This window comes from Hetaerina americana, unplaced genomic scaffold, assembly GCF_022747635.1.
Source record: "Hetaerina americana unplaced genomic scaffold, ioHetAmer1.1.p SCAF_8, whole genome shotgun sequence".
Classification (NCBI taxonomy): Eukaryota; Metazoa; Arthropoda; class Insecta; order Odonata; family Calopterygidae; genus Hetaerina; species Hetaerina americana.
Window position 1 is genome coordinate 59,136,669 of NW_027287427.1, and position 14,299 is coordinate 59,150,967.

Consider the following 14,299-nt stretch of genomic DNA (forward strand, 5'->3'; position numbering starts at 1 on the left):
TTCATTATGGATAGTGATACATCGGTTAAAAAGCAGCATATTAATCTAACGTTTATGTGTACCCGTCAAATTTCGCTTCATAGATAGTGTAACCGGGAAGAATGTCTTTAGTATATGAACAAATATTTTTTAGAGCAAACGAGCAGCAACTCTTATCTACGATAACGTACAACCGGAAGGATATAATCACAATCAAAAGAGAGAGAACGTAGTTTTCCACAACATTTATATGGCTTAGTACAACGCGTTTCACCGCATTACGGCATTTGGTTTGGAACGCGTTGTGCCAAACCAAATAAATTCTGCAGAAAAGTGCATTATCTCTTTCATTTTATGAATACAAAAAATTGCACGAAGTGAAGCCTGAACGTGCAAGGTTTATTTTTTATCTCTGAAGTGGGAAAAGGGACTATATTGTCTCAGTTTCCGCGCAATAAAGCTTTATTATTATTATTATTACTATTATTATTAATGTATAGTCCAAGGAAGGAAAATGGGATGGGTCTGTATTACCATTCCCAGCCACACCAGGATCACCTTTAATCATACACGCCAGGGCAGACAATATTCCTTCACTTTCGAAACTATTAGATTTAAATCGTGACCTCTAGAAGCTCTGACCTGAGCTCTAGTCGTCAGAAATTAATAAACATCAAAGAGAAAAAGCGGCTTTACGAGAAACGGAGATAAAGATTATGCATTACCTTACATAATTAATCTCCGTTTGGAAATTTTCTCAATAAATTCAAGCTTCACAAATCAGCAGAAATAGCAGTATTTCTTTGTTGTCTGCGGCATTCTCTCATTAATGATATGTTAAATATTACCGATTTAATCGTCATTTTTTTACAGTTCGTCTGTTTTGCTCTAATAACATATGTGTCTATGCTGACCGTATACTGTTATTTTATGAAGTCTTGCTATCCTATTCTCATAGGTCACACAGAATGGTCTAGCCTGGTAACAGTACCTTATCAATGGGTTAATGTCGAAGACTGCTCTTAATTAATGTGGAAACGTGATTTTTTTCAATTCAAATACATTCATTCAACACGTCTAGCCAGCTGTTGTACTCATTGAGTGTTATCTTATCTGTTTTTTTTGCATTTATTCCTATTGGAAACACTTATTTCTTCAAGTACAATTTTCTTCAAATTCCTCCTGCGATAAAACACAGGCGCCTAGAATTATTGAGTAATATAATTGATATTTTTTGTTCACGAGCGTATTGGGTGTTTTTCCGCACTTACATTTAGTAGACAATAAGTTATCTTTGAAAGCAAGCAAGAAAACAATTATGTCTTCCTTATAATGTAGTCTCTGGTCTATTGAGTAAGTGATGATTCGGTTTACGTACCATAGCTTCCAGAACCAAGCTAATAGCTCAAGTTTAATCAAAACAACGAAAAAATAAGTGATTTTGGAAAATAAAGTTGTCTCTAGCATACGTGAGATTAATGAAACGTTCTCGTACAATTTACAGTTGCGTTATTCGTGTTGAAGAACTGTCCGTTGCCGCATGCAAATTTGGGAGTGAACGAAAAAACTGACTAAGCGGGAAAAGTTATTAAACATTGCTTAGGGTGGAGCACAAGGGGAATCAACGTAATCTCAAAATTATCACGTGATTTAATGGAAGCTCCCATTGGCTCAATCTTCAAGCGACACTCACCTGGGTTACGACGTAAGAACCCTTCCAGCTGAACAGAGGCCTATGGAACACATTGAACTGCAACCTCAACTTCCCCATGTCGTCGGCTACACGGAAGCTGTCGGCTAGTGTGGTCACCCAATTCACCACCTCCTCGTTGGCGTATGTTATAAGTCCCTGGCCGAAGTGGTGCTTGCCGTCCAACACGAAGTTCAGAATTCCACGGACTGAGTTCTCCGTCAATAACGTCTCTTCATCCAGGTGCACAACCCAGTCGGAATCGGACAGTTCGTTGACCCCCGGCTCAAGGCAGTACTGCAGGGCTCTGGCCTTGAACATGGCCCCGCTCTTGGGCCTGTAAGACGACGGGACCACGGTCTCCCTGAGTCGCCTCTGCTGCGGAGGCGCCAAGGGTCCCAGCCTGAGTGGCTTGTCCGTCACCACCTCGATCAGGAAGTTCTCCAGCCCGACCTTATCGCACGTTTCAAGGTTCCGCCGGACATTGGCGCGGACAAGCTGGGGGTAGTCGCCCCTGGTCACCACTCGGATGCAGATGAAGGGAGCGAGGAGGGGGGAACCTTTGAGCGGAACTGCGTCAGGGAAGGCGTTGTATATGGTGAGGCCGAAGAAGTTGAACAGGACTTGGGGGAGGGGGAGGAAAGCCAGGAACCGAAGGAGGTACAGGAGGATGGTGCCCGTGTATCCGTAGGCTTCCCAGGGGTCCAAGGAAGCCGCGGGTCCCTCCCCCCAGAGCCTCAAACCGCCAGTGCACACCTCAAACACTACGACGAGAGTTAAAAGAAGGAAGCAGTGCAGGAGGTGCTTGGTCCAGGAGCTCGGCATGGCGGCGGTGAGCACGGCCCGCCTGAAAGAAGGAATTGACATTTTTACGGGCTGAAATAATACTAATTTAGTTCGCATTTCTTCAGCTATTTCGTTTTCACGGCCTAGTTTTCGTTTACTCTAAGGATCATAATACGAAAAAAATGCAGCAGAGTAAATTTACAAAAATAAAAATGTGTGATAACGCATATATATATATATATATATATATATATATATATATATATATATATATATATATATATATATATAATACAAAAATAATATATATTATGGTTATTACTAGAAGAGATAAAAGCAGAACCAACGAACTTGGTTATTATTCAGGTTTACATGCCACACAGGTGTATATATACATATATACACAGGTGTATATATACATATATACAGGTATATATATATACATATATATATATATATATGTATATATATATATATATATATATATATATATATATATATATATATATATATATATATATATACACAGGTGTATATATACATATATACAGGTATATATATATATATATATATATTCCATGTATACCTGCGGTCATTCCTCGTGCCGAGCTGTATCGAGCGGGAGGAAAGTTGGACAAATTAGCTGCCAAGGATAACGAACTACACCAGGGAATAAAACGCGATGGTTTCAAATTTGCGATAAATGAAATCATACAGTTTCCTTTTTATGCATAATCATTTAAGCAATACTTTTAAGTAATATTTCCGAGAGATACTCCACATAAATGAAATTTCGGTCCAGTTAGGAGTATCCCAATCATTTACTCTTGATCGAACCTACTAAAAAGAAGCTCACGTCCCTAATCCCATACCATACGTGGGCATTTCAAATGACTATACCTGTACGAGTACTTTAATATCATGCAGCTATATGAATGCCATGCAACCAACAATTATTTTATTTCATCATTAAAGCAACAGTATATTTTAACGAAGTTACTACTGAGACAAATACAGCTACCCCATATCAAGTACTGAACGAATTACCTTAACATTTTAGCTTTTTTAGGCTCATTATTTCATTTTCCCGACCTTTTCCGATTTACCACATCACTACCAGTAACGACTGTGCATACAGCCAAGTTTATTTTATTATATTTAGCCAAAGTGTTATTGATCATTAATTTTCATTCGATTCGTGTCAATCATTAAAGTCACTATAACTTAACTGTTTGCCAACTGTTTGTCTTGAGAATCCCATGACTTTGCATTAAGTTTCTCCAAGTTTGTCCAATGTAATGCACACTATAGATAGCTATAAAATTTCCAACTTCAATCACTTCCACTAACGCCTACAGCGACTAATACAGAGTTAACATACATGTGAAAATGGTAAACTCTAGGGTCTAAAAGTAAAAAAAGGCAACGGCATCATATTCTGCACATATGATTACAGTTATTTTTCACATTTGGTCGTGCAACATCCGTCTGTAACCCCCAACATCACCTATTGGCTGCGTCTCCGCACACACTACCTGGGATTTCTGTAGGTTGGCATGCCATTGCGCGTAGCTGTGCAGCATTCTAATCATAAAAACATGTAATGTAATGGTTTCAAAAATTAAAAGCGGCATTAGTGTTATTAATGTTCACAATGTTGTGACCTGTTAAAAAAATTATCATTTTCAAACAAATAGGACGAATGTCTGGATGGCTTAAGGCAACCATTTTACAAATTAAAATAATTAACAGTCTTAAAATTTATATAAATAATGAAAAGCTTTCAAAATTTTATGTCATTCAAATTGTTCAAACTCTCGTGATTAATAGTATAAAACCAATAAGTTTTTTAAAAATTTATTAGAGGTTTGTTAATCGGTGTCCGAAAAGGACGCGGGAAAATTTCATTTGGGTTATATTGTGCCAATGGGAATAAGTATTTTACCCATTGGTACACCATCGAAAGTAAGCAAACGCAGCGTGGTTTTTAGTTCACGTTTCAATCACGCGTGTCATTAAAATTAGAACGGTCGCAATAATATAAGAAAAATACAATTAAGCAATTTTTTTCCGTTAAATAGTACCCTGAAAGCCATTATATTGCTTTCAATTTTTTCGACGAGTCGCCCTAGCCAACATACGGAGAGAAAGATCGAAAAAATTAAAGAACTAAATAAGGCTTCTATAAAAAAGATCAGAACGGTTTCCTCCAGTAAGTTGTGCTTGGTCGGTGTCAATTTAACCAATCAGAGGTGGGGAATTCTACAACAAGGAAAAACTGCAAAAGGAGTTATTTCACAATTCTAAAAAACATCTAATCGTTGTAAAAAAATCACACGTGATGTTTATAAACGATCCACGTTAACTATTGAATTAATAACACACACTTTGTCCACCATCGTATCTTTGGTCGGGCTAAAGAAACACATCGCAACATACTTGCAGCACTCTGGATAAGTAGTTCGTTTCCTCGCATATAACTCACAAGAACTTCGATTCAAAAACACCGAATTCCTTCTTCATTCGCAAAATTACCTCACACATTCTGAAGCCAACAACGACACAATCGCTGAATCAACGAATGATATTAAGCCGTCCATTAAGAATTCTTGGGATGGCGTAATGGTGAATTACCGCTCCCAAAATGGCACATTTAATCCGCTAATTTAAGCTTCATCTCTCACCACAAAAAATGCGATAGCACAAAGCGTCAAAACTCTAACTCTGCCTTGAAAATTATTCGTTACCCAACGAATGAGGAAGGACATCTAAGACAGGATGCGCTGGGAAAAAACTGCACCCTAAGTATTACACCATTTAACTCGGCGACGACAGTACCACCACTCATAAAGGGTCAGAACTATTTTTTTTTTAAATAGTTCCACGTAACCACGTTTGTACCGACTGACCGTCTCGGCAAACCAGTAAATTTAAGTTTTATTGAAATACACTGCCGTCTGGATATTTCATGCGTCAGGGTGAAAAGATCGTTCAGAAAGGTGTATTGACCAAGTAAGTACTTTTCACTCATTTGCCATCAGTTCGATCGAGCCAAAGTCTCGCAACACAAATCATTTCACGATACACCAGTGAATCTCAATGAACTCTGAACTGAAACCGCCTCCGGGGCAAGGTCAAGGCTGCCCACGAGTTTTATTTATAATTCTGATTCAGATGGCAAAATACAACGTACACCATGCATGCACATGCACGCTAGGGCACCTACTTCACCGGACAAAGACGCGCTTAGATGATTCCATTCAAATTTCACCTCTCATCGAGACAAAATGAGGTAAAAGGATAATCTACGAACTTAAAATCGCCAAACAAAACCCAGGAGCCGAAAAAATCTCGCGCCCATTCCTCACCCGTGGCAAAAATTTCAACCCAGAAGAATCATTAACACCTTAAGGTGATTGAATTACAAATAAAACGGAGACAAGTAGCTTAGCCCATACCCATTTTCCAGGGTATGTTCAGTACCTCCGTCTCTCCAAATAGATTGGCAGTCAGTATCCATAAATGACGTCACGAGAAAGAAGGTTATTGTTTAGGCTAGGTTTAAAAAAACCTTGCATGATCTTCATGCGACTATAGGCGCGCTCATAATTAATATAATGCCTCTGACGAGACATGACCAATTATTTAAGCTATTCTAACGGACTGGATAAAATATGGCGACCGATCAAAAACTAGTTTTTTGACCTCACCCACGAACACGGTGATGCCCCACCCTATTTTGTTTTGTGCTACGAGTCAAATCAGTACCGCTTTAACGACATATTTCTGGTAAGAAAATATTTACTTTTTGTTAATTTATCAGATTCATACTTTTCTATCCTTTATTTTTCTATGTATTCGTCGCGCAGAATTAAATGTGATAAAATCTAGCAATATTGCCCAAAACATTCTCCAGGCAGTCCTTCGCGGGTGGGATTGAAATATTACCAGGCCAGAGTTAACCAGTAGCTTCCACCAAAGTGGGGCACCACTGACCTAATACATTATGGCCGTGGAATGACATTGAGACGCCCCTAAGAGGAAAGTTCCCAAGTTCGCATATCAAAGCCTCATTGCAAAGCATGTGCCAGTGCGCACATTGAATAGAAAATTGCCACGATCGTGAATTGCAGCTCTTTTGAGTAACGATGTAATTTTCCCTCGATCGAGGCTCATAAGAAACAAACAAGACAGGGAATATGTGAATTAACAAATCCTACTTACATCAGCAGACATTATGCCTGCAGCTACCTCAGCCACTGGCATGGCTTTCGTTAAAAAAATAGAGCTTTAAAGTGATCATAACAGAAGCGTAATCAGAGGGGCGTTTATTCATATCACAAAAGTCATTGGATCGGAGGTCTCGCAATGATATTTTTCGGCTAATTCCGATTTATACTATCGCGTTTTCCTCAATATCCATAACTGTAGGCGATGTTTTTAAGTTTCCCTCAAACCTGATGCATCCAAGTTGTATTGTCTACACAATGATCTAACGCTTTCAAGTGTAAATTGCGAACTTTAATAAATGTCTCAAATAAGATTAATACGCTGCCAAACATGCAAGAGGAAGGAACAATGACCAATGCTTGGCGAAACATCCAACTGTTCCAAGGATCCGAGCGTCAAACGCTGGAACCGCGATTCCCGATTGGGTCGACTGAGCTGTGGGAGCGCAAGAAATTCCCGCGAAGCGCGCAGAATTGTCGCAAAAAAAGGGCTTCCTAAACCACAACGCCATCAGGACTACCAAATTACCGGTTACGGAGTAACAGCATTGTGAAAGATGCCCTCACCTACTACAAGGGTGGAAAGGCTAATAGCCAAGATTGGGTTGAAGCCACTAGAGCAATTTACGGCAATGATAAGAGAGAAGTGTTACTACGCTTTTGTCACATTTGGATTAAGCAGGAAGTCTTTGGCATCCATGGGAGGAAACATTAACTCAAAAATTTGAAAAGCTTCAACGTAAATCCGCCAGATTTGTCCAAAAAATGTCTGCGAGAAGAGAAGAAACTTGGCGGGTATCTTGGAGGAATTAGGTTGGGAGCCCCTTGATTGTCGAAAAGAGCAGGCAAAATTTACCCTTTTAGAAAAGTACAGGACACTTTTGAGTTTTCTGGCAAAACCGAAAAAATCATTAAGGCACCAATTTTCATTGGAAGATTCAACCACCGAGATAAAATAAGAGATAATAACACACCAACGCCATCTAAAGTTCAAGTATTAGTTCTTCCCTCGCACGCTTCGCAGTCATAACAACAGCGAACTCAAACCCCGAATATACACATACTATATTTGGCATCGCCATCCATCCCGTAAAAACCAATCCAATAAAACCCTTCTAAAACAGTGATTTTTTTCAGGCCGGGAATTTTCCCAATTTTTCATTTCTCATCAGTTATATGAAAATCCTACCTTTATTAGGTCGGAAAATGTTCAGACCGGGTGTGGTCTGAACATTTTCCGACCTAACAAAGATACAAGACATTTTTTTTCCGAAATTTTCTGAGCCGGAAACTTTTCAGACCACCCATGTAGGTTTTTGATGGACCCTAGAACTACACACTACTGTCCCTCTCAGCCAAGATTAAAATCACCCAAAATATCCTTTAGTACATATTACATATTAAAGTAACTAGCTCTTTTGCTGGGCACACACCTACTTAATGTTCTCCCCTCTACCAGTCTTCAACATTTCACCACCCACCCAAACCCTGTACAATCACTTTTCTTTCCTCCTCTGGATTTCTCCCAACCACCCTCTTCTCTTCCCCCAACCAGCCTAGCACTTCGTCGTTTGTTTTATTTTCCGTTCATTTAACTTTGATCCACCCGAATCGCATTAAAGGTGCGTACAAGCTCAGCAGTTAGGTGCCTAACTCACTCAAATTTAGGGAAAACGCCATCTTGAAAGGTGTCCACACTCGTTCGGCAGCAAGAGTGCGCGAATTTAGACTCCTACTTCAGCCCCTGGATTTAGGATACTAGTGTATCCTAAATACGCCATATTGAGATCCCATAATTCCATGTGCTTGAAGCGTGGAAACCAGCAGAAGAATATTCGCCATGGCAAGAATGTACTATATATGTAGGTCACAATAACATTAGTTTTTTAAGAGTACACTTATTATTACTTAGGGAGCGCTGAAAAATCGGAGGCCTTTATTAACTTGAGATGGGAAAAGGAAGAGCCTTCCTCGGGAAAGAGAAATTTGAAGCCTTCCGCATGAAGGTAATTTTAATTCTTGTAATACCTTTATTTTTTCAAGTTTTTAATACAGATATCTGAAATGTAGAGGTAAGTACACATTTCTTGGTTTGGTGTTTCATTTTATGGCAAATGACTTCGTCTTTAAAAAATCAGTGTTTCCTTCAACTCGCACATACTTTATCAGGATACCACTGTGATTGTATTCATGTCTCGTTTTAGTGCTTGTTATGAGTCTTTATTATTTTATGTAAAAATTATGAAAAATAACCATCAAGAGTAATGTTGTCAGAGTGTACGCATTTAGCAATTTAGATAGCGTAAGAATAAAGTTATGCCCATACTAAAAATATAACTACATTCATGCAACTGGGTAATCATAGGCCGTTTGCCAAACCTTGGCCAAGGGAATCACAATTTCACTACACTGAAATAACATAAAACCAATAAAAATTAAAAAGCGCCGACAAAAACTAATTGCATGATGAAAACTTACTTGAAACTAGGATAAACTTAAAAAATATGAAAACTTCAGCAATTTAAGTACGCATAAAAATCAATGAACTACACACGACACAAAGCATATCTTAAAACAATTAATGACAAGGGGTTAATGACCGAAAAACTACCCGGAGTAAAATAGCATACAACAAGATGAAATATCTGAAATTATTTATATTAAATACTACCTGAGCTAATAAATTAAACCAAAATAAAAAAGGATAACCAATAAAGAGCGAATAAAATACAAGTATAGCCCGATGAAAGAAAATACGTACGAAACGAGTCCCATAAAGCACCGAAGTTACTAAATGTATGGAAAGAAATGGAACAATTTAATAAAAATTACTAAATGAATTGTAAAGTGAACTCGGACTTCGCAAAAAAACCATGACGAGGTTTTCACAACTACACACACAATGTTTGCACAAGCAATCTTAATTGTCAAAATATTTATACCCGTACATAACCTGTTAATTACTTATTCTTAGCCATTCAGATGCCAGTACTACTGTGTAGGGTGTCCCAACTCAAGTTGCCTTTTCAATAGGTGCCTTGTACTCACGCATCCCTTCTCCCACCCCGAGAAACGTCTTCGTGGTAAGAAGACCACCGGACACGGCCTTGGGAGAGAGGCTTGGAGGTAGCATCGTTGGGAGGAGGACGGTTCTCATGGTTGAAGGCGAGGCCCCACCCCGAGGAAGTGGATCTTTTGTCGTAAATGGATGACGCGGCCCTCGCCCGACGGAATGCAGAAGGTAATAGAGTATACGCGAGGAAGCTTTAATTCTTTAGTACTGCAGTCCTGTTTTTTTTTCTGGTGAGGGCGCATGGTCTTTCGGAGAGAGAGAAAGGGGGCTGAGGAGGCAAAAGAGAGAAAAGAGCCGTGGTGAGCCGGGCGGGGACGACGCATAAAGGGGGCACGCTGCCCGCCTTGATGGATGGACGCGCAAGAAGGGAGTGCCCGTGAAAAATTGGCGGCAAAATCCCGAGGACTCCGGAGAGATGCCCAGGATGCGCACAACCTAGGGAATGGAGCAATTTCCCCTCCATTCCGCCGAAACGGCATAAATCTCCAGGAACCCTTATTCAGGCCCCGAGGAGCAATCCACGGGCGGGGGAGGACGGTGGAGAGCGGACTTAATTTAGAATTCATGCAACACGTGACGCCCCACAGACTTCTCCGAGTGGGCATACCAACAGGCATAACATTATTAAAAAAAAGAACTGTTTAAGCTTTCCCTTGCAATTGCTCTAGTATTGATTTCCTTGAAATCGAAGGCTAGGCGAAGCTCGAAAGCTAAGAGTAAGGTTAATTTGAAATAAGGGGGTAATAAAGGTGATCACATCCGAAGGTACATCGGCAACGTTACCTGTAGCAAGGTGACCGAATCATGGCTATGAAAAGTTGTAAAAATTGCAATTTCTTCTATGATAAAACTGTTCAGTACTGGTGAATTCGCAGCGATATTCTATTCCAGACAAAATTAAACATGATTCGTATGAAATGGGGAAACTATTTCTATGACACCTAACTCATGAAGATCCAATAAATCATGAAGAAATTTTAAAATACATCACAGTACAGAGAACATTATGTGCTTTTATTCGATAAAAAGCAATTAAAAGTAACAAATTACAATTAAGTGAACGATAAAAGGTAGGATATAACAGATTCACATTTGAACAAGGTTGATTCATATACTTATTCCAGTTATGAGAGCATTGTTCGCAATAGTAAACATCGTCCCTAAAATATCTTTCGATTTCTTGTTTATTTACTTACCCTGGAATAGTATTAACATAACCGAAGTCCAACTAAATACTTACCATTAGCAAATATATAAAATTCCATCAAAATATCAGTTTCCAAGCCTGCCATATAGGCTGCCTATGACCTGACCGCAATATGCCGATATTTCTGTTTACCTAACTCAAGTAAATATACTACGATTTCCAACATTTCAGAAACTAATAGAGGTGCTCAAACAGAACCTTAAAACGCACTTATTAAAAATTCACCTCAACGCTACGACACCAAGGAACGAATAAAATACATTCCAAGAATATATTTACCATACAGCTAAACATACATTTGCGAAATATTTAACATTATTGAGGTTAATCTTACCACACAACTAAACGCACATGTGTATAAGCCTACTTCTTAATGGCACTAACACATGCAATTATACATTCACATCAATGTATAAGAAATAATTCCGGCCATGGGCGCCCGTGTGGGCGTCAGCAGAAATTTTACTTCCTCAGGATTAAAGATTTAGATTAGATGGGAGTTCAAGGTACAATCCCAAAAGAGAAAGCAATAAAAATGTTTCACAAGGTCATAATAATAATAGCAACAATAACAAGACAATGTTCGAGCCCGGCAATTAGAAATTCTCTACCAAGATTTATTTCCTCTAATTCGCAATCAATTTTTAATTCCTCGTAAATTTTATTTAACTTTAATATTACTAATGACAATATACATTTTCAATTACTTAGGTTTCACATGGCCGATTCAGGGTTTTATTTTGCTAAGTAGTCCCTTCCAAAAGAATTCAACTCGCTTAACACCTGCAAACTGAATAGGTAAGAATCTAGGCTGAATGGAGTTCCGAAAACCCTGATGCAGTGAAATACGAGATGATTTCCCATTAATACTACATGAAAATTTGATGATGTTTTATTTTATGAAAATCAAATAAATTCCACGAAAAAATTAATAATGCCTAAACATTTGATTCGAGAATAACCATCAAGAATATATTATACGCTAACTTAATTAACACGTAAGATCAAGTATTGCATAATGTCTGGTCGACGAAAATAATAAGCTGGTACTAACCGCGTAAATAAAAATAAAATTGGAATGGAGCATTTTGCGTACTGCTTATGCACGATAGGAAATATTGTGCCGGATACATCAAATTTGATTAGGCATGTTTTTCATATTCCAACCGCAACCAAATAATCTTTCCCGGCATTGTATGCAAAAATGGGCCTAACCCTTTGTCAACAACACCCCAACCATACGCGAATACAATGACAGTAGCTGGCCTATCGAACGCTCGACGCAATTTAAGTCGCCCGCTTCCCTGCCCCGCCCATTTGCTTTTGTGCACACATACATTACATACAACTACCAAGCAATTCATAGTGCTCCTGGATTATGACTCTATGAAGCTAAGACTCGCTTAGCATACTGACAAATAATAAAAAAACTGCTCCATGTAATGTTAAAGCAGCGAATATTCTCAATTATTCAGCAACGTTTCACGCTATCTGAGAAACTTGTTTTTTTATGCAAGGCCAAAGTCCTTCTGTAAACTGTAGTTTAGTGGTGCCTAGATGAAGTGGCAATTAGAACGGTACGGAAAGCGCCAGTAGACCTCAAAATTCTTCGGTTCGAATCCTACCTCTGATATTGATATCGCGTGGTGATATGTAGGTGAACATTTGTGTAGCTAACAACAATAATATTACTATCAATGCTTTAAATAGAAAGCAAGTACGCCGAGGTAAAGTGCTTAGTGTAACAGGAAAACATTCCGAAAGGGAGTAAACACCAATGAAAATATAAACTGCATAAACATAAATTGGGGTGGATCGGCGAAAAGGCTACAAAAACCGTAAATGGCTTCAACATAAATTGAGAAGAAATGGCTAAAGCAAATAAATATTATGCACATTCAAAAGGCCAATATTAACATTTCAAACAGCCATAAGGGAAATATTTTCGGGCCACAATAATTACATGTTACGCCCTAAGTGTTGATCAGGGGTTCCACGATCATTAATCTATTTTTTAAATAGCTAGTAAAGAAATAGTTTTAAAAATTACTCGGTTAAGTTGGTGTAATCGCGCGGGATTCACCTGTAAGTGGGGATGTAATAGATATTCTTGCACTTTCATTCACAATAAACTAGAACTAGAGTGCTTGCAATGCATACCTACAGTTGTATCGTTTTATCTTTTAGTTACCAACGTTTCCAAAAATACCCAATGAAATAATGATGCCAGTAAGTAATTACGTATCTATTCCTTATCGAATATTTTCAATAGCCTACGAAAATGCACTCGACAAAATTTCAGCAAAATAATATATTTCCACGTAACGGAGAAGCAAACACTAGACCATTACAATAGTACGAGTAACAATTTTTAGCGACTGAAGCGAACAAACGAACTACCTTTACTGTACTACTAACGAACTACTGTACTAAACGAACAATCCTTTTTAACCAAAATAATCAGAAGAAACCTTGTCCGAGTATTAATACTAATGAAACAATAATTGCAATTCCGCGGCAATTATTAACTGCACATATCGACTAAAGCAAATGAAATTTTCAAAATTAACAAAACAAAATATTTAGGAAAGGTACGTAAATATACGGTAGTACACTACACCCACGCTCGACGTATTTCTCATTTTAACTGTTTACGTTTGCTTAAAATATATAACACAATAACATGAACACCACCTTCCCACATTAAAGGCTTTTATATATACAATTAATGGCAATTCACAGCATCTGGCTGCTGGAAACTCTCGGATATACACCAAATGAGTTGTGTTTGTTATGAAGACAAAATGATATGGCAAAGAGCACTCGGATATCCAGACAAAGGAATTGACAGCGAGCCGGTTTGCCGGCAGATATTCCTTCCAAAAGAAGGAATTCTATGGGACCTTTCCCACAGCGTATATACGATCAAAAAAGTTAACTTTTTAGAGACTCACCGATATCAGCAGAAACGGCGTGCGATGGACACAAACCTAACTCATTCAGCCTATGTGGACCTGTGCACCCGACGGTAAGACGTTCTCACCTTCTTTCCGCCAACAGCCTATCGGCCTCGCGTAACGCGCCGGCCGCGCCAATACTCAGCCACTAAAGTTGCTTGGCTTGGCCGTTTCCTAAAACGGTTCACGATGGCAGCAGCGGGCACAAAGCATATCCAAGACCATTCAAATTGATTTCTCCTTTACACTCTAGGGGTAGACATATTACAGGAAAGAGCGCTGAAATCTTTAAACGTGTGTACGACAACCACATTGGGACGACAATGTTTTCGGGTGCGTAAAAGTTCCTATTTTAAGTTTTACTAGTTTTATTCTCCT

General features: G+C 38.7%; 1 protein-coding gene across 1 annotated transcript in view; it reads right to left on the bottom strand.

The window, feature by feature from the left end:
- Positions 1–14,017, bottom strand: part of egh (beta-1,4-mannosyltransferase egh) — a 137,729-nt gene extending 123,712 nt beyond the window's left edge. Inside the window, exons 1-2 of the mRNA XM_071596354.1 lie at positions 13,919–14,017; positions 1,673–2,516 (exon numbers count right to left, since the gene is read on the bottom strand). Coding sequence (XP_071452455.1) covers positions 1,673–2,494 — 822 coding nt within the window. The 5' untranslated portion in view covers positions 2,495–2,516; positions 13,919–14,017. The remainder of the gene's footprint in view (positions 1–1,672; positions 2,517–13,918) is intronic.
- Between the last annotated feature and the right edge of the window lie 282 nt (positions 14,018–14,299).